At 46.6% G+C, this 21764-nt stretch overlaps 1 protein-coding gene across 4 annotated transcripts in view; it reads left to right on the top strand.

Moving 5' to 3' along the window:
- B4GALT4 (beta-1,4-galactosyltransferase 4) overlaps nt 1-21764 on the top strand; it is a 145579-nt gene that overhangs the window by 53512 nt on the left and 70303 nt on the right. For all 4 annotated transcript variants that reach the window (XM_033943443.1, XM_033943442.1, XM_033943444.1 and 1 more), the window contains exon 4: nt 10934-11121. In XM_033943443.1, the coding sequence (XP_033799334.1) occupies nt 10934-11121 (188 nt within the window). The remainder of the gene's footprint in view (nt 1-10933; nt 11122-21764) is intronic.

The raw sequence follows: 21764 nt of genomic DNA on the forward strand, positions 1-21764 counted from the left end.
AGAATTTTTTTCTACCTTTGTCATGTGGTTTCTGCTTTCCTCTTCTTCTTGTCATTCTCTTTCTTCCATCCACTGTCTGCCCCTTCCAGAAACTGTCTGTCTTCCCCTGCCATCTCTCCTCTTGACTCCCCTCCCCCCCTTTGGTCTGGCATCCATCATCTTCCCTCTGTTCCCTCATGGTATGGCATCTTTTTCCCTCCCCCCTGTGGTTTTTAGCATCTCTCTTCTCATTTCCTCCGCTCAGCTCTGATATATCTGTCTCCTTCCCCGTTCTCTGGCATCTCTCTCTCCTCTCTCTTCCCTTTCCTTTTCTTCTCTGCTCTTCCCTCTTTATTTTCTGCCTCCATCTAAATTAAATTATTTCTTACTATGCAGTCCTCAACTTCCCTCTTTTCACTGTGTCTACCCACAGCATGCCACCCCTTTCCTTCACCCCTCCACTATCTCACTAAGGGCTTCTTTTACGAAGGTGCGCTAGCTTTTTTAGCGCGCGCTAACCCCGCGCTACACGGAAAATACTAAGGACTCCTTTTACAAAGGTGCGCTAGCAGTTTTAGCGTGTGCTTAGCGTGTGCTACAGTGCCGCGCACACTAAATGCTAATGCCTCCATAGAGCTGGCGTTAGTATTTTCCATGTAGCGCGGCATTAGCGTGCATTAGAAACGCTAGCACACCTTCGTAAAAGGAGCCCTAACGCCAGCACTATGGAGGCGATAGTGTCTAGCTCACGATGCATTGTAGAGCCGCTAGCGCACCTTCGTAAAAGGAACCCTAACTGTATCTTCTCCCCCCATCCAGCATATGTCCTTTTTCTTTATCCCCTCCTTCCATCCAGTATGTGTTCTCTTCCATTTAGCATTTGCTCTCCCCTCTCAACTGACATCCATCTGCCCTCTTCTCTCTCCCCTTCTCCCCACTTCCATCATCTGCCCTCTTCTCTCTCTCTTTCTTCCTTCCCCCTCCCCCACACTTCCATCATCTGCCCCCTTCTCTCAATCTCTTCCTCCACCCCAGGCCCATCTCCCTCCCTTCCCCTCACCTTTCTTTTCGATTTTGGCAACAAGATCGGCAAACCCCCCACGGCGATGGTACTTCAGATCGGCAACGGGCCCCCTGGCATCAACAGCATTTCAGATCGGCAACACGATGCTCAGTCCAAAGCTTTCCTCTGACATGAACTGGCCGGGTGGAAATAGGAAGCTGCGTCAGAAGGGAAGCTTTGGGCTCAGCACCGTGTTGCTGATCTGAAGTGCTGTTGATGCTGAGGGGGGGGGTCCATTGCCGATATTCAGTGCTGCCTGTCGCTGTTTGGGAAAAATAAAAGGCGCTCTCTTTGCCCTCCTTCAGTGGGCCCCCCTAACAATTCCGGGCCCTAAGCACGTGCCTACTGGGCCTATCCTTTAAACCGGCCCTGACCCCCAGTTCATTTGCAGAAGTTAAACAGTTCAAAATCTAATAGATGCTAGCACTGTCATCTTGAAATAGGGACACTGGATCATTTGTTGTTCTATTGTCCTTTGATACGCAACTTTTGGAAATCAATATGGGGACAAATTAATTTGATTCTGGAGTCTTTGATTCCGTTGTCTTATGAGGTGGTGATCTGTGGTACATTGTTGTCTCCTAAACCTCCATTGTATAGATATAAAATTAGATTATTTACCATAATGACTGGGATAGCAATGCAAATGGTTACCAAGAACTGGAAAAATTGGGATAGATTTAATTTCTCCTTTTGGTGGGATTCTTTGTATTTGTGTTACAAATATGAGAAAATGAATTCAGAAATTTCATGTAATAATAAGATATTTAAATTAACGTGGGGTCCATTGACAAATTTTGTTAACACTGATTAGCTGGATTATCCCCTTATTTCCTATTTGATTTACACATCCAGGGAGGGGGGGGGGGTATTATATTTTCTTGTATTCATTGACCAAATGAAAGTGCTGTTTATGATTTTTACTGTATGTGTCCACTTTGTTTTTGTTCTTGAATTGGGGGGGGGGGGAAATATTTTGTAGTATTTCTTTGATCGATTGGGTGGGATATGGCTATACCGGGATACAACTTATTTCATCAGGACAGAGAGGGAAAGTCAGGGGGAGGGGTGGCACTATACATTAAAGAAGACATCAAAACTACCAGAATCAAAGATGTCAAGTACACCGGGGAATCCCTCTGGGTGAACCTGGCCAGAGGCAGGGAAAAATGCCTGTATCTTGGTGTAGTATATAGACATCCAAGACAACTGGAAGACAAAGATTCCGAATTAATTGAAGACATAGAGAATATCACTCTACGGGGAGACGCTGTTCTGCTAGGGGACTTCAACATGCCTGACGCAGATTGGAACTCATACTCAGCAACAACCAGCGGCAGCAGGAGACTGTTAACATCCATAAAGGGAACACGACTCAAACAAATGGTATTGGAACCCACTAGGGCCCAGGCGATCCTAGACCTGGTACTCATCAACGGGGATAGCGTCTCGAAGGTCTCGGTAGGAGATACGCTAGCCTCCAGCGACCACAACATGGTGTGGTTCTACCTCAGGAAAAGTTTCCCTAGATCAAACACGAAAACAAAAGTACTCAACTTCCGAGGCACTGACTTCGAACGCATGGGAGATTTTGTCCACTGGACACTGCAGAACCAAGCTACGATGATGTGGAAGCTATGTGGTTATCCCTCAAATCTACCATACATGAAGCGACAAGCCTCTACATTAAATCAGTACACAAACGGCGGAGAAACAACAAACCCCAATGGTACTCCGCAGAAATCTCACACCTCATCAAGGAGAAGAAAAAAGCATTTATTTCCTACAAACGAACGGAGACTAGGGAAGCTAAACTAGAACATAGGGCGAGGTCTGCAGAGGTCAAAACGGCAGTCAGGGAGGCCAAACTTCGAGTGGAAGAGACTCTGGCAAAGAACATGAAGAAAGGGGACAAATCCTTCTTCAGGTATATTAGTGATAGGAAAAAGAACACAGACGGGATAGTACGCGTTAGAAAACCAGATGGGAACTGCGCAGAATCAGATTCCGATAAAGCAGAACTACTGAATGAATACTTCTGCTCGGTCTTCACCTGCGAGGCACCGGGGCACGGTCAGCAGTTGCAGGCAAGGCCCAGCGTGGAAGACCCGTTTCAGAATTTCAAGTTCACACCTGGCGACGTCTACTACGAATTGACAAGACTCAAGGTGAACAAAGCCATGGAACCGGACAATCTACACCCCAGGGTGCTCAGTGAGTTGCGTGATGTCCTGGCAGAACCGCTATCAGGACTCTTCAATCTCTCCCTAAGTTCGGGGAGAGTCCCCATAGACTGTAAAACAGCTAACGTCATTCCACTGCACAAAAAGGGTTGCAGGGCAGAGGCTGCAAACTACAGACCGGTGAGTCTCACATCAATAGTATGCAAACTCATAGAAACACTAATCAAACGTAAATTAGACGCAATCTTGGATGAGGAGAATCTACAGGATCCCAGTCAACACGGATTCACCAAGGGTAGGTCCTGCCAATCCAATCTCATCAGCTTCTTTGACTGGGTAACAAAACAGTTAGACTTGGGAGAATCCGTGGACGTCGTATACCTAGACTTCAGCAAAGTTTTCGATAGTGTCCCGCATCGCAGGCTGTTGAGCAAGATGAAATCAATAGGGCTGGGAGAAACACTAACTACATGGGTCAATGACTGGCTGAGTGGCAGACTTCAGAGGGTGGTAGTTAACGGTACCCTCTCTAAAACATCGGAGGCGACCAGTGGAGTACCGCAGGGCTCAGTCTTGGGCCCGCTCCTTTTCAACATATTCATAGGTGACCTAACTCAGGGGCTTCAAGGTAAGGTAACGTTATTCGCTGACGATGCCAAACTATGCAATATAGTGAGAGATGGAAATTCACCCGATAGTATGACACAGGACCTACATTTGTTGGAGCTTTGGTCCTCGACCTGGCAGCTGGGCTTCAACGCTAAGAAATGCAAGATCATGCATCTCGGCAGCAGAAATCCGTGCAGAACTTACACCTTGAATGGTGAGACCTTAGCTAGAACTTCAACAGAACGAGACTTGGGAGTGATCATCAGCGCAGACATGAAAGCTGTTGATCATGTGGAGAAGGCTTCATCTAAGGCAAGACAATTGTTAGGTTGCATCCGCAGGAGTTTCGTCAGCCGGAAGCCTGAAGTCATAATGCCATTATACAGAACCATGATAAGGCCTCATTTGGAATACTATGTGCAATTCTGGAGGCCACACTACCGAAAAGATGTGTTGAGAGTAGAGTCAGTGCAACAGATGGCCACCAGGATGGTCTCGGGGCTCAAGGATCTATCGTACGAGGAAAGGCTGAAAAATTTGCGGCTGTACTCACTTGAGGAACGTAGGGAGAGAGGAGACATGATCGAGACGTTTAAGTATATTACCGGCCGTATCGAGATGGAAGAAGAGATTCTCTTTCTCAAAGGACCTTCATCCACAAGAGGGCATCCGCTCAAACTCAGGGGCGGGAAATTTCATGGCGACACCAGGAAATATTTCTTCACCGAGAGAGTGGTTGATCCTTGGAACGAGCTCCCGGTGCAGGTGATCGAGGCAAACAGCGTGCAAGAATTTAAGAACAAATGGGATGCCCATGTGGGATCCCTTAGAGCAGGGGTGCCCACACTTTTTGGGCTTGCAAGCTACTTTTAAAATGACCAAGTCAAAATGATCTACCAACAATAAAAATGCTAAACATATATATATTTATATATATATATATATATATATATATATATATATATACACACACACCGAGTGTACTTTGTATTTATGTTCAAATATTTTTTTATTATACAGCCCCCCTCCCCCGAAGGCTTGACCCCCCCTGAAGGTCTGCCCATTCCCCCTCAAAGGTTGACTCCCCCCCTGAAGGCCTGCACTACCCCTTGAAGGACTGCCCTCCCCCCCCCCCCCCGAAGGCCTACCCTCCCCACATCCATTTACCTAATTTCAGCAGGGAGCAGTCTGCAGAGAGGATCGCTGGTACTTTAGCGATCCTTGCAGGTTGCCATAGGCCTCAGGAGCTGTCTTCCCTCTGCCCCAAGCCTGTCTCTGACTTAGAGGAGGGGCAGGACCACGGCAGAGGGAAGACAGCTCCTGAGGCCTATGGCAACCTGTAAGAATTGCTAAAGTACCACCTGCCACCGGCCGTCTCCCATTCGTCCCCTTTGGAGATCCCCACAGGAATAAGGAAGTTAAATTAATAGAATACTTAGGCACAGAAAAACAAAGAAATACTTCCAAGAACTGCCCCATAAGAACTGCCTGTCACAATGCTCATTAGTGGAACTGAATAAAAGACAAGTACAATGGATTTAGAAGGGGGACGATCCGCCCGGGTGCACGGCTTGGAGGGGTGCACAGCTGGCCAGGTCCGGGTCATCCTGCCTTTCTTTTCCCCCGGTCTGCGCTCGGGGCTTGCGCCTGCCTGGTCCTGCGCCGACGCTCGAATGGTGCCGTCAACTCCCGCGAGTCTCGCGATAACCAACAGCACCATTTGGGCGGCGGGTGCGAGCCCCATGCGCAGACCGGTGGAAAGGAAGGGCAGGAGGACCCGGACGGCTGTGCATCCCTCCAAGCCGTGCACCCGGGGCGGGGGCGGACCGCCCCATCTCGATACGCCACTGATTGGGAGGCCGATTTTGGGGTTTTTAAAATTGTATATCGGGCAGCATTAGGCCTCGCTCTTACCTCAATCATTACAGGTGCTTCTATTTCTTGTGATGCGCTGAGCTCCGTCCCCCACCGCCCTTCACCCCGCCCTTCCAGCACTCTGATTGGCCAGTGTTCTTTAAGAGGCGGGCCAGTCAGGAGGGGAAAAAAAGAGAAGGGAAGAAGGGAACCTGCTGTGCGATCGACTGGGGTCGCCTGAGCGAACGACCTGTCGATCGCGATCGACGCGTTGGGCACCCCTGCCTTAGAGGGTTAAGCCAAGGGAACCTGTCACCAGGAGTGGGATCCCTAGGATAGTAGACTTAGGGGTGGGTCAGTAGAGTGAGCAGACCTGATGGGCTATGGCCCTTATCTGCCGTCATCTTCTATGTTTCTATGATTGTAAGTGCTGTCTTGAAGTCAATTGTATGTATATTCTATTACACTGTTTTTGAATGGAAAATTAATAAAGAGTTAAAAAAAAAAAAAAGCCAGAGGATGATCATCTAAACAACATTTATCTAAATTCTGTTGCATTGGATATCAAAGATAAATATGCACAGGCTAACCTAAGATATACAGTGCTCCCCCGGTCATTCGCGGTCGGTGATTCACTGTCCCAGTCATTCGTGGTATTTTCCGACTGCGAATCACCGAGCAGGAGAGGACAGTTGGAGAGGCAGGAGAGAGCAGCCGGAGCACTGGTACTCCGGCTGCTCTCTCCTGCTTCTCCAGCTGCCCTCTCCTGTCTCCCCCAGCTAAAAACGGAACCCCCATGAATATCGGGGGAGTACTGTGTAGGGAAAAAGGGGATTAAAGCAAGAAAAGAAAGTAGGAAGAACAGAAAATAGACAGATAAACGGATAAATAGATATTTGGAATGGTCAGCTATGAGATTAAGATTGCATAGACGTAGGCGGTGGTGGGAGTCGTCATCATCTTCCTCTTGTTATGCGGCTGTGCACGTCGAGGTGGGTGGTCCCTCAGCGGGGAGCGGTGTGGTTCAGCAGGGAGGGGACCTGGGTGCACCTGTGTTAATGGCGTTGACAGAACTATAGGAGAAGGTTCCACACGACCTGCAGCGGAAAATCCGGCGACTCTCCTGCTTAGACATTTTTCAGCTCATGGAGGGCAGAGCTCCCCGGCACAGCCGGAAGAAGGCAAAACATTCAGCAAGCGAAACCAAGCCGTTGCCGATGGCGCGGTCCATCCTTAATTGGATGCGTTCCTTTATGCGGTTGGCGAGTGTCTGGGGGTGTGCTCATCTGGTGGACTATGGCTTGTTGTTGGCCTACACGGACTCAGTACTTGATGCTAACCAGCGCTTCGGGGGTTGGGCGTGGCTGTATTATCATGAGGTTTTTCGGGACTAAATGGAGGAGAACACGCAAATGTTGTGGGGCACACAGAATGTCAACCAGATGTACTTACAGTTTATGGAATTTTGACTATTGTAGCTGGAGGTGAAGATTTGAAGAACAGTAACTTTGTGGCAGAGATGAGGGAATAGTTAGACAGGTATTCCAAGTTCCAGAGATGAAATACTGAATTATTCATACATGTGGTTGGATAGCTTAAGGTGAAAAGACTGGCTTTTTGATGGGAAGGGATAGAGCCACATGGGGTTTCAGATAGAAGCAGAAGCGTGACTGGCCCTGAGACAGAGTCTTCAGGGAATACCCATAAGGCTAGGGGAGAAAAGAAAACAGACTAAAAGGGACAAGGCTTTGCAACAGGTACCTGAGAGAGGTCATACCTTAGCTGAAACATCAGAGCAAAGTTTGCAGAAGTGACAAGAAAATAGCAACAGTGAGATAAAGGACTCAAGCTCACCCATATGTCCTCCAGCTACATGAGTGTTCCCAGGGGCGGGTGGGCGAGCTTTTCAGGGGATCATGGGCGGCCCTTTTGGGCAGGGTTGGGGGCAGGGTCAGGAGTCAGGACGAGCACTGATCTTTGTTGGAGGTTCAACAAATCGAGTTGTCCCTTCTCAGACTGTTGGTTCTGGTACGCATATTTGCGGTGTGGCTAGCCCCATTCTGTCCTCAAGTACTCCAAGAGACCAGCTGGGGGGCTCTCAGGAACCGGGATATGAGAGAGGGCCTGGTGGGTTGCCTACGCCGGTGCAGGTGGGTGCGCTGCGGCCGTGGCTGGACTCTATGAAAATGTTCACGTGGTTTTATAGTCTGTGTTGAGATACCTTTTTGGGGGATTTCAGCTGCACAGGTGCAAAACACGTCTTCGGTTTCTCGCTTGAGTGTTCTTGTTCGTTGTAAGTAGCAGGAAGAACTGTGGTTGAAGCGGTCACAGGTCCTTTTTGAGAGCAGCCATTTCCAGCGATGATGATTTCGCCTCTGGTGGTGATTCCTAAGAAGGAGCCGGTGAAGTTTCATCTGATTCACAATTTGTGAAGGCTGCTGGGGGCCTCAGTGAATGATGGCATATCTCAGGATTTGTATTTGGTGCAGTATTCGTCAATGGATTGTGCGTTACAGCTTATTCTTATGGCTGGCTGCGGTGCCTTGTTAGCGAAGGTCGATACTGAGTTGGCTTTTCCGTTGTTGCCTATTTATCCTCAATCTTACCCATTACTAGGTTTCCACTTTGAGGGCTCGCATTTTTATGATCGCTGTTTACCGATGGGCTGTTCTATCTCATGTGCGTATCTTGAGATGTTCAATTCCTTTCTGCATTAGGTTGCGGTGCGGCAGACGGGTCTGGATTCAGTGGTGCACTACCTTGATGACTTCTTGTTCATCGGCTCTGAGGGCACTGATGAGTGTGGGCGGCTGAAGGAGGCCTTTGAGGAGATGGCAGGAGAGTTTGGGATTTCCTTGGCATGGGAGAAGTTAGAGGGTCTGGTTACCTCCCTTGTTTTCCTTGGCATTAATTCGGAAGCATTGGTAATGCGCCTGCCAGCAGTGAAGGTCCAACAATTGTTAGGACTCATTGAACATGTATTGTCCTCACGTAAAACTACGTTGCAGATAGTCCAGTCCCTGTTAGGCTCCCTTAATTTTGCCTGTAGGGTTTTGCCCATGGGTTGCGCTTTTTCTCGCCGGTTGGCTGCAGCCATGGCAGGGGTGTTTGAGAAGCAACATTTTTTGTGGCTTTCTGTGGGAGTGAAGGCAGATTTACGTATGTGGGGGCATTTTTACATAACATAAGAAACATAAGAAATGCCTCTGCTGGGTCAGACCCGAGGTCCATCGTGCCCAGCAGTCCGCTCACGCGGTGGCCCAACAGGTCCAGGACCTGTGCAGTAATCTTCTATCTATACCTGTGGCTTTGGGCTGGTTAAAGCAGGCTGAGTGAAGTAGGAAGAGGAGTGAAGAGTGACGTGGCAGAGCCACTCCAGCAGGATGAAGCAAGGCAGGAGCCTTGGAGAATGCAGGATGACTCTGAGGTGGTATATTGGCCCATGCAGGAGGTAGAGGAAAGTTGCCCTACTTCCAACTTTCATGTGCCAGAAGATTTTATGGAAATGGAAATCCAGGAAGCCTGCCCTACTTCAGTGGACCAAGCAGAGTTCACGGAACTTAACTGAAACAGTGAGTAGCTATGAGGCAGTTGGTATTTTTTCTTTCACAGTATGCTTTGATATTTTGAGTTCCTTGATTTTTGAGCTGGATATTATTGCTGGCCAAGACATTGGTACTTACCTGGTTTTTACAATCTGCTAACTGGATGTTTATGCATCCGTTTTTATAATGACAACATAAATATCTATATCTATTCTGGACTCATATAGCATGCTGCTGCAGTCCAGGACTCTTTAAGCATGCATAAGGTTATAATTTCCAGAGAGTTAAATTTTAACACACCAATGCACACTTGAGAAGCCCTTCTAATTTTCTGAATAAATATAGTAGATGTACTTACAGTTTGTGGAATTTTGACTATTGTAGCTGGAGGTGAAGATTTGAAGAACAGTAACTTTGTGGCAGAGATGAGGGAATAGTTAGACAGGTATTCCAAGTTCCAGAGATGAAATACTGAATTATTCATACATGTGGTTGGATAGCTTAAGGTGAAAAGACTGGCTTTTTGTTGGGAAGGGATAGAGCCACATGGGGTTTCAGATAGAAGCAGAAGCGTGACTGGCCCTGAGACAGAGTCCTCAGGGAATACCCATAAGGCTAGGGGAGAAAAGAAAAGAGACCAATAGGGACAAAGCTTTGCAACAGGTACCTGAGAGAGGTCATACCTTAGCTGAAACATCAGAGCAAAGTTTGCAGAAGTGACAAGAAAATAGCAACAGTGAGACAAAGGACTCAAGCTTAGATGAAAGGAAAAGGGAGGAGGTCTTAAGAGAAGACCATTGGCAGTGAAGCTTATACAGGTAAGCAAGAGTGCCTGCAGCATGCATGAGACTACATTGCACACAAGACATTGCTCACACACTATAGCAGAAAATGACTGCAGCATTAAAGTTCTATAGTGTGAGAATAATATTAAACACATCTTAGTTATGTCATAAACTAGTATGAAACTGCCAGGGGCAGAACAATGTCCCTTTATAAAATTAGGCTCCTAGATCAAGTGCCAGCAGTACCCAAATGATGAGGTGTAAATTTACTCTGAAGAAGGTGTAAAATGGAGGTACAGGCATAACTGATAAAATTCATATGTCTACTCTAACCCACTCATGGAAATGCCTATGTGTAGATCACGTAAGCACACAATTTTATTTTTTTTAAAAACTTTTCTGAGAATTTTATAAAGCTTTTTACACAAACATCAATGGGGACAAGAAACAAGCCACTCAGTCTAGTAATGTAAGCATTTGAGCTAAGAACATAAGAACAGCCATACTGGGTCAGACCAATGGTCCATTTAGCCCAGTATCCTGTCTCCAATAGTGGCCAATCCAGATTATGTCACTGGCAGAAACTCAAATAATTCCAACATTACATGCAACTGATACCAGGGCAAGTAGTGGCTTCCCCAATGTATTTTTGTTTGCACTGTTCAAGAGGTCGTCATAAATATGTTTGGGGAGAGAGGGTACTTCATGCACTAAAATTACTTGGTTTGTTTTTGGATTATGTGTCCAATTTTTGAAACTTTTTTTTCAATTTGTTTCAGAAATTGTGTGCAAAATGTGATTAATGAATGCTAGAGAATTTACATTGACTTTCCTTGCATTAAAGATTTTTATGCATTTGGAGGGTAAATTTTAAAATGGTTCCTGATTTAAGAAACACCTTCTTCTCCTTTACAGGCTGGGAATGGTAGATTCAATCGGGGAAAGCTGCTGAATGTAGGCTATCTGGAGGCCCTAAAGGAGGAGAAATGGGACTGCTTTATATTCCATGATGTGGACTTGCTACCAGAAAATGACTTTAACGTTTACCTCTGCGACAATGAGCCAAAGCACTTAGTGGTGGGCAGAAATGTCACGGGATACAGGTAGGATAAATGAAATGGCGACATGAGAGTGTGCCCTGAATAGGGTTACCACGTGGCTCCAAAAAAAAGGACAGATTGAAACATCTAGGTTTCGATTCCATTGAAAGCAATGGAAGTAAAATCCGTCTTTTTTCTGGAGCCATATGGTAACCCTAAGGCGAATAATTGAACGGCATACAGTGCTGGAAAGAAAACAAGGTTAGGCAAACCTTGTAATCAGAATCAGGGCTTGATTAAATGGTAGGCCCAGTAGGCACAGGCCTAGGGCCCGAAATGGTCAGGGGGGCCAAAATGGTCAGGGAGGCCCACCGGTGCGGTGATTGTGGGCTGTAACACATAAAGGAATTTATAATGGAATGAAATAGGAAAAGGAAAACATAAACTGTTCTCTGTGTCACATCAAGCACTGAAATGCACATCAAGTGTAAATAAAATAAAAACCACTGAGAAAGAAAAAGGGAGTACGCGAGCATGGAGAGCCCAGGAGAAGCAATATTCTCTCGCGCCGCCCCTCCCACTCTCTCCTCCCTGGCGCGCAGGTCGCAGTCAATGCAGGGGGCGGGGTCAGCGGCTTTCCATTGGCTGGTTGCAGGTGCACCTCGGTTCCTGCTGTTCTTTCCCGGTGTCGCTAACTCCTGGCTTTCTCGCCCTGGCTTTTGCAGAGGTGCACAAGTGGGTTCTCGTTGCGGTCCTTGTCAACATAAACTTCAGGCTCTGTTTGGCTGTATCTGGCTCCCCCGCGGGAGAGAGGTCAGCGCGGAGGAGCAGTAGGTGCGGGGGCCTCATATGGTAGGTTGGTGGAGTGCAAAGAAAGGGACCCATTGCCTTAAGATTTCTAACTTGGGATGGGGAGAGAGGTTTTCCTGCTCCCCACCCCTTCCCGGTATTTGTGGGGCCATGGCACTGAGTGTATGATGCACTTTTATATATGTATGGAAAGGGTTCAGAGTTAAAATCATGGGTAAGTAGGTGGGAAGGGAAAGAAGGGGGATTTGTTCAGAGATGTTTGGGGGATGCGTAGAAGAAAAACTGTGCACTGGTATGCTAATCTTTGTTTGTTTTGAATTTTTTAAAAAAAGGAAAAGAAAGACAAGTGGAAATAAGTAAATAAGAAAACAGATAAATAGGGGCAGGGCGGGGGGGGGGGGGGTGGACAGGGGACCCAGTGTACTTGTTTGCCTAGGGGCCCTCAAATAATTAATCCTGCCCTGGTCAGAATGCTGCTTTGGTTTCTTCCTCCCCCTATTTATTAGGTCCTTGACAAACAAGTGTGTTGGGGCCCCCATGGTAACATAAATACAATTTTATTGAGAATTTTTATATTAATTCCACACATAAGAAAAATTAAAATCTTGTACAAAGTACTATATTTTTCACATTCTCACATCCTCTTCATGGGAAGAAACAATGGACATTAAAAAAAAAATCCAGGTTAGTCACATAGGAACATTACAAAGACTAGGAGACACTGGAAGTTACAGGGAAATACTTTTAAAACCAATAGGAGGAAATATTTTTTCACTCAGAATAGTTAAGCTCTGGAACGCATTGCCAGAGGTTGTGGTAAAAGCAGATAGCATAGCAGGTTTTAAGAAAGGTTTGGCAATTTCCTGGAGGAAAAGTCTATAGTCTGTTATTGAGAAAGACATGGGGGAAGCCACTGCTTGCCCTGGATCGGTAGCATGGAATGTTGCTACTCCTTGAGGTCTGGCCAGGTACTGACCTGGATTGGCCACCGTGAGAACGGGCTACTGGGCTTGATGGACATTGGACTGACCCACTAAAGCTTAGCTTAGCTGGATCTGACACAGTAAAACTTAGCTTAGCTGGAATCGCCTCATGCATCATTCCAATTTCCACATCATTTATAAATAAATTACATAGCAACAGTCCCAGTACAGATCCCTACAGCACTCTACTGTTTACTCTTCTCCCTTGAGAAAAATGACCATTCAACTCTACCCTCTGTTTTCTATCCGATAACCAATTCACAACTGATCTTTGCCACCTATCCCATGACTCTTCAATTTTCTTAAGAGCCTTTCATGAGGAACTTTGTCAGAGACAGTAAACCCATTTTCCAAGTAGGGGGCTAAAAGCTCACGAAACCGAGCATTAACACCCAGGGTTAAAGCCCCGGAGTCCAGAGATTGGACATAATGCTGGAGTTGATGATAGGCTAAGAAATCCACACTCAGGAAAGGGCATTGAGCTTGAAGATCCGCCCATCAGGACAAGAAGCCAGTATCAGTTAGGATATGAGTTAAAAACGTTGTACTCCTTGATGCAAGATGCCGGAAACTAATGCTATCCGATCCCAGTGGGAAGGACAAATTGCCCCGAATAGGCAAGTATCGAGAAACCCGAGGATATCCGCCCCAGGCTTTCAAGAGAAAAAACCAAATCGCCCTTAATGAACCAAGAAGCAAACTGGATCTAAAAGAGGGAGGAATCAGGGACCGAGGAGCATGGAGCAAGGAAAGAATATGCCAAGGAGCAAACAGTGCCTTTTCCAAGGCTTTGGGTATAGTACTGTCTATCCGAAAACCAATCACCGAGGTAGCGCATCAAACAAGCCAAGTTATAAAACTGGAAATCAAGTATTCCTCTGCCCCCCTCATCTCCACAGTCCGCCAATATATTTCAGGGCCAGTCTTGGCTTCCTCCCCCTCCAACAGAAACGAGATAGTAAAGAGCACAAAACGCCCAATGTCCTTTTGCAGCAACCAGATCGGTAACATCTGTAGTACTTAAAGCCATTTAGGAAAAAGGACCATTCCAAATAATTGGATCCGTCCATATAAAGAGAGAGGGAGAGGGGACCACCTTGCAAGATGCTCCTCCGTGTAACGCAGCAACAGATCCACACTGGCGGTATAAGGTACTTGTAGTGGTGGTAAGAACAATACCAAGGTAACGAAAAGAGGACGTCGCCCACTCTAGAGGAAAGGGCCCCAGCCAAGAATCCTTCACGGAGGGTAAGGTGGGGAGGGCTAACGATTTATCCAAATTTAATTTGAATCCAGAAAAATTGCCATAATCTCGAAAGGTCTCCATCAAGCCAGACAATGACCCCACCGGGTCAGAAAGATGGACCAAAAAGTCATCAGCAAAGGTCGAGATCTTAAATTCTGTTGTACCTATGTGAATCCCTGAGATAGCCCCATTACTCAAGACGTCTCGAATCAAGGGATCCAAGGTCATGGCAAACAGCAAAGGTGAAAGAGGGCAACCCTGCCTGGTACCCCGGTATATCTCGAAAGGAGAGGAAGCGAGACCATTAACCCATACAGAAGCCGTAGGGGACCGGTATAAGGTCCGCACTGCAGTCTGAAAAAAACCATCAGTCCATAGTGCTCCAGTACTGCAAACAGAAAGTTCCAGGAAATGCGGTCGAACGCCTTCTCAGCGTCAAAACTAATTAAAAGAGATGGAATGGCATGGCGAAAGTCCCTAAAGTAGATTTAAGCTGGTCTAATTTCTCTAAGATTGATTGGCAAACATTCAACAAGTTTTACAACAAGTATGTCAAATCATACTGTAGATTGGACAGTTGACCTCCAAATGTAATGAAGATGGCCCCAATTAATTTCAAAACCAACCTACTGGTTTGGATTAACCTCCAGCTATCCATAGGAAATTTCCCAGAACAACATGGTCAAATTATGATAACACCTATCAAAAAGAATATCAAGGAATCATCAAAGAATATAGCTAATTTCAGACCCATTGCAAGCATCCCGCTGATCACCAAGTTAATGGAAGGGACAGTAAATGCAGCACTGACAACTTATTTAGACAAGTTCAATATTTTGCATAATAACCAATCTGGTTTCAGGTCAGGTTTCAGCACCGAAACAGTTATGGCCTCGCTATTAAATTACTTACATTCCCTCTTCAGTCAAGGCACAAGTGCTATGATTTTGCAGTTGGACCTGAGCTGTGCCTTTGACTTAATAAACCATACCATCTTACTGAATTGTCTGGAATCCATCGATATCGCAGGAAATGTTTTAAACTGGTTTCAAGGTTTCTTGGGCAAAAGATCCTACCGAGTGTTTAAGGATGACATCCTTTCTTATATCTGGGATAACACTTGCGGGGTGCCGCAGGGTTCCCCTCTATCCCCTATGCTGTTTAACGTGTATCTTATTTCATTGGGTAATTTGCTGCAAAGTCTAAAACTCAACTTCTACATTTATGCAGATGACATAACTGTAGTCATACCGTTAACCTATTTGTCATCTGATTTTATTAACTCCTTAGCAAACATTATAAATCAGATTGAGCTCTGGATGTCGCCTTCAAATTAAAATTAAATACTGAAAAAAACAAATTCTTTCTAGCAACACTCAACGATAAGATAAAAGAAACTACGATTCACATGAGTGGGTGGGAATATAATATTGAACAGACAATAAAATTACTAGGTATAACGATTGACAAACATCTGACTCTGGAAAAACATGTTGACTTACTGTTTAAGAAATGTATTTCAGTCCTATGAAAACTTCCCACCATCAAAAAATTTTTTGACGAGCCTTCTTTCCGCTTGCTGGTGCAATCATCCATTCTGAGCCTATTAGATTACTGCAATATTATCTATTTGGGAGCTTATTAAAAAATACTCAAAAAGCTGAGTCTAATTCAGAATATTGCGGTTCGCCTCATTTTTGGATTAAAAAAATGGGAGCACATCGCCCTGTTTTACCAAAAACTTCACTGGTTGCCAGTGGAGTCCAGCGTTCTATTCAAGTTTTCTTGTTTCTGCTATAAAGCGGCCTTTGGAATGCTACCAGTCTATCTTGCTTCCCAGTTCTTTCTAAATAGCTCAAATAAGAGTATACACAGAATAAACTTATTTAACTATCCTTCTTTAAAATCATGCCTATACTAGAAGTTCTTCGACAGAATTCTCTCATTCCAGGCTGCCAAACTGAATAATTGGCTTGGAAAACCTATACTAGAAGCTTCGTTCTACCTAGATTTTCGAAAATCACTAAAGACACGGCTGTTTGATATGCGCACATTTAACTCTCTATGCTTCCTGATGCATTCTCTATTGACTATCTTATCATGTATTCTATTTACTGATTGTATGTATTCTCTTGTTGTGAACCACTTTGAACTTCTGGTATAATGGTATACAAAAATAAAATTATTATTATATTCTAAGGAGGTCAATATAGATCGAATATTATGAGTACTGGTACACCCTCGAACAAAGCCAACTTGCGGGTTGTCGCAACCCAGGCTCTTGAACCGCGCAGCGAGCTGGGTTCACAGCAACCGCTACTGCTCCCAGCGCGTTCCCTCCAAATAGGGAATCCTTCAGGCTCCCTAGGCACTGGCCTAGGGTGGAAACCAACAGGTAAAATGATCACAGTAAAAGCAGGCAAGGAAATCACACACACCCAGGAAAGTCAAAAATAAAGGTAACCTTTTATTCCTAACCTTGAGTCAGATTGCTCTGATGTTGTCAGTAAGTTGTGATATTTTCCAGTACATTTGTTCAGAAACCAAAACATGCAAAACAGGGCCAACCTGGTCACACTGGCTTCACAAACACTAGAATGAATGTTATAACAAAAATCAAAAGCAAAGAAGAACACAAAACCAGACTTATAGCTGGACTTCAGTCTCTGCGACTCAGTCCTCTTCACCAGCCTTAAAGGATAAAGGTAGGTTCAGCAGTGCTCTCTTTCTATGGAGGAGCAATAAAAAAAAATTCACAAGGCTCTGGTTACATGAAAATAAAACTTTTCCAAAATCAAAAGTATACTGCTCAAAGCTAGAACTCTGGCACAGGCTGACTGCAGCTAAGAACTATACAAAACAGAGCTCCTCCGTGGCTGACGTTCCCTGCAGTAGCTTATCAGTAGTTAATTAGCTTCCAGCTGTGAGGAGAGCAAGCAGAAATGCTCCGTCGTTTGCAAATGTCCCAGCATTTTAAAGCACCAAACAGTGTGAGAGAATACCTCAGAGCCTAGCTCTGGGAAGTGAGACAATTCTGCCCACAAAATAAACTTAGTCCCAGAACTTCACAAAAACAGGTAAGCATCAACAAAGTATCACAACACTTCCAACCTCTCCCTAGGAATACTTGGCATATCAGTGTCCATGGGTTCCCAACTCTCTGACTGTCTCTCTCTGGTGAGTTCAGACACCTCTGACAAGTCCACCATATCACAGTCTCGTCCCAGCTCTTCAGCATTCAGCTGGGGAGCTGAGTTGTGCTGCCTTGCAGGCTCACATGCCCAGCTTCTCTGCTCCTCCCCCCCTCTGGGTCTCAGCTGCCTCGTTTTAACAGGCTCCAAATCACCCCTCCCTGCTCTAAAGAGGGAGAAGGGAGAAAGCTCCCTCTGCAGCTGTGACTGGTCACATGACAGCTTCCTACTAGGTCTCTGCCTTTCTGGGAGATGTAGTTTCCTGCCCCTGAGGTCTTATGAGCTCTAACAGCAGGCTTGGAAGAGTAACCTGTAGCTGGTCTGTACTCTCCCTGGCTGTCACTGTCTGACTCAGCAATCTTGGTGCAAGGGAGGTCAGCGCTCTCACACTCAGCAGAGCCAATCTGGTAAGTTCTCCTGCAAAGGGGTTTCCTGCTCTTCCTAGTTACTCCTGTGACAAAGTTAGGAGGAGAACTAGATTTGTCACAGGGTCTGCTATTAATGAGGGCAGGCAACGAGCTAATTGGTTTGCCAGAATCTTAGCATAGAGTTTCGCCTCCACATTTAATAACGAAATAGGATGATATGAGGAGACCAAAGTAGGATCCTTATTAGGCTTCAAGAGTACCATAATCCTTGCAGTGAGAAGCGAGTCAAGAACAGATTCCAACTGTGTAGAAGCATTAAAGGAAGCAGCCAGAACTAGGGACAAGGAGTCACGCAAGAATTTGTAAAATTCCATATGATAACCATCCGGTCCAGGTGCTTTCAACACGGGGCCCTCTTGGATCGCCATCGTCACCTCCTCTGCTGAAAATGGAATGTTAAGAAGATCCCAAGCAGGTTCCGGTAGGCCTGTAACGAGAGGCTATCAAGATATGCATTGTCATCCAAGAGCCCGTCCGGTGGGGCATAGAGAGTTTTATAATATGCCGCAAAGACCTCAGCGATTTCTCTGTCCGTCCGAACCAACCTACCCCCCAAATATTTCAGTTGTAAGATCTTCGACAGCCCTCGCAACTGGCAAATCGTTCTGGCCAGAAAGCGACCGTGGTGGTTACCGTATCGATGGAACTGAAATTTGTAGTAAGCCATAGACTTTTTGTGCGCTCATGTAACAGTTCCTGCAATGTACATTGCAGCGACAACAAGTGCGACTTATGCATTGGTGTCAGATGTTGTCCATAAAGTTGGTGGGCCAGGCACAACTGTCGTTCTAACCGTAAGATGTCCTGATCTCGGCATTTCCACACATGGCTAGAATAAGACATTATCTCCCTTCTAAGAACTGCCTTAGCTGTTTCCCAGTACAAAACTGGAACGGATCTGTGAGCCTCATTATTGGCTTTGTAATCTATCCATTTCTCTTGAAGATGGGCGTGAAATTTCGAGTCATGGTAAGGTTGAAGCGGGAATCACCAATGAAACGGCCCAGGCTCCGTCAAATCCAAACGTAAAGTAAATAGGATCATGGTGTGATCGGAAACGTCAAAGGAACCAATGTCTGCGTCCTCAATCTTAGAAAAAAGAGAGCACAAGATCAACCAATAGTCAATGCAGGATAAGGTCACATGAGCTTGAGACAGGTGTGTAAAATCTTTGGTTCCGAGGTGTAAGATTCTCCATATATCAACAACATCCAGGGAAGCACACAACAGGGGAATCCCTTTGGTAGGCTGAATACGATCATGGGGCAAGGGATGAGATTTATCTAATGAGGGATTATGAACACAATTAAAATACCCCCCATTAAAATAGGGATAGCGTGATGATGACTCAGTCTGGTAATAAGCGAGTTAAAGAAACCTTTATCATAAGAGTTGGGCCCATAAACGTTACATAATAACATCTTCTGACGATCCATTACTACATGAGCAATAATATACTACATGAGCAATAATATAGCGGCCCCACGGATCTATCCAACGGTCTGTGACAGAGAACAAAATCCCTTTTGTGCACCAAAATCAAGACCCCTGCCTTCCTATGATCCGCCTAAGACCCCAGTTGGTGACCCACCCACCATCACTGAAACTTAGCATGCTCAGTATCAGTCAAATGGGTGTCTTGCAAGAAAGCCACATCCGCCTTCTGACGGTTCAGGGCTCTTAAAATCTCCTGCCTTTTCACAGGTGAAGTGACCCCATTAACATTCCAAGAGACACAACGGAAAAGCATCAGCCAAGCAGAGCAAGGGACACTAAGAAAAGTATATATAACATGTATGAAAAGAGAGCAGGGCCCTATGTATCAATTTTAAATCATTCCCTCCACCCCCAGTATCTTTTTCGGAGCCTCCTCGCTGGACAGCTCAAATCTCCAGCGGTGCAGGGCAGCCGCAATCTCTTCGGCATCTGGCCTGCCCCTGCACTGCTTGCTGAGTGGCTGATGTCAGTTCTCGTGAATCTCTTAAGTCTCATGAGAACTGACGTCGGCCATTCAGTGGGCGGTGCGGGGACAAGCCAGATGCCAAAGAGATTGCGGCTGCCATGCCCCACTGGAGATTCGAGCCGTGTGCCATCCAGCGAGAGGGTTTTGAAGGAGGTACCGGGGGGGGGGGGTGTGAGGGGACGTACCGGAAGATAAGCTGCAGCTAATACCATGGGGCAGCTTATCTTGCATTTTTTAAACATAGGTCGCCTTTTCTGCGGCCTATACATGGGTGCGGCCTAGGCAGAGGGGCAGCCTATTTGCGGGGAAATACGGTAGTCTCTTTCACTTCACCTTTTAACCATGCCGGCTCTTATTTCTACCTTTGCTAATACGTGGAATGCATCTGGTCTGGGCATCCACAGTGGTATTTTTAAATAACATCCACACCTGGTTTACAGTCCTAACTTTTGCAACTGATCCTTTTAGCTTCTTTTAACCATTTTCTTAATTTATCATAGTTGCCCTTTCGAAAATTAAATGCCTCTACAGTAGATTTCTTTTGTGATGTCACTCCTGGTATCAACTCAAATTTGATCATTTTATCACTGTTTCCCAATGGACCCAACACGGTTAATTCCTGTACTATGCCTTGCATTCCATTAAGGACCAAATCTAAAATAGCTCCATCTCTTGTCGGTTCCTGTTCAGTTGCTTTAAGAAGCAGTCATCTTATGACGTCTAGGAATTTTGCCTCCCTAGCACTCGGGGACTGCTAAAAAAACAAGGGTTAAACCACCCTCTATAACTAATTACAGTACATAATCAAAGATTCCTAAACTGTACTCTAAGGGCTAGATTCACTAAGCAAATTGTGTACCGATTGGTTTGCGACCCCTTTGCGACCCGATTTCCCTCCGACCTGATTCATTAACCTCTGTCCCATCATCCTCCGATCTGCGCATGCAAATGAAGGGAATGGCATTGAAATGATGGCAGGCAGTGATTCTGCGATACTACCCGCTAATGTTGCCCGATTCACGATTTGAATCGGTTCACTGATTCACTTCGGGTGAATCGATTCGAATTGATTAAAAAAAAAAAATCGGCTTCCCGATTCGGCTGACCCTCCCCCCTCGCCCCCTAAAGCAGGAGTGGAAGCGCTGCTCTTGCTGGCCGGCCGCTGCCACACCTGCTTTAGAAGGCGAGGGAAGAGCCTCAGTCGGTTAGTGCTGCTGTCCAATTCCCCCCCGTGGTGTCCGGCTTCCTCCCCCCCACATCTCACTTCCCACTCGGCATCTCGCTTCCCCTTCTGGCCTCCCCGGCATCTCACTTCCCTCCCCTGGCCTCCCCGCACCGGCGTTTACCTTAACGAAGCAGCCTGCAGCAAGATCGCGATGCCAGTGAACTATGCACTGCTTCGGAGCTGTTTCCTCCGCCGCGGTCCCGCCCCTCCTCTGACATCAGAGGAGGAGCGGGACCGCGGCGGAGGAAACAGCTCCGAAGCAGTGCAAAGTTCACTGGCATCACGATCTTGCTGCAGGCTGCTTCGTTAAGGTAAACGCCGGTGCAGGAAGGCCGGGGGGGGGGGGGGTGAGCAGTCCTTGGGGTGGGGCGGGCAGGCTCTCAGGGTGGGGCGGGCAGGCTTTTAGGGGGGACAGGCCTTCAAGGGAGGGAGACAGGCCTTCGGGGGATGCAGGCCTTCAAGGGGGGAAGACAGGCCTTTAACGGGGACAGGCAGGCCTTTGGAGGTGGGATGCAGGCAGGCCTTCAGGGGTGGGATGCAGGCCTTCAAGGGGGGGACAGGTCTTCAGGGGGAGGTGCAGGCCTTCAGGGGGGACAGACCTTCAAGGGAGGGGATAGGCAGGCAGGTTTTCGGGGAGGATGCAGGCCTTCAAGGGGGGACAGGCCTTCAGGGGTGGGGCGGGCAGGCCTTCAGGGGGGGACAGGCCTTCAAGGGGGGGAGACAGGCCTTTGGTGGGATGCAGGCCTTTAAGGGGGACAGGCAGGCCTTTGGGGTGGGATGCAGGCCTTCAAAGAGGGGGACAGGCCTCCAAGGGGAGGGGAGAAAGGCCTTTCGGGGGGGGACAGGCCTTTAAGGAGGAC

Source organism: Geotrypetes seraphini, chromosome 4, assembly GCF_902459505.1.
Source record: "Geotrypetes seraphini chromosome 4, aGeoSer1.1, whole genome shotgun sequence".
Taxonomy (NCBI): Eukaryota; Metazoa; Chordata; class Amphibia; order Gymnophiona; family Dermophiidae; genus Geotrypetes; species Geotrypetes seraphini.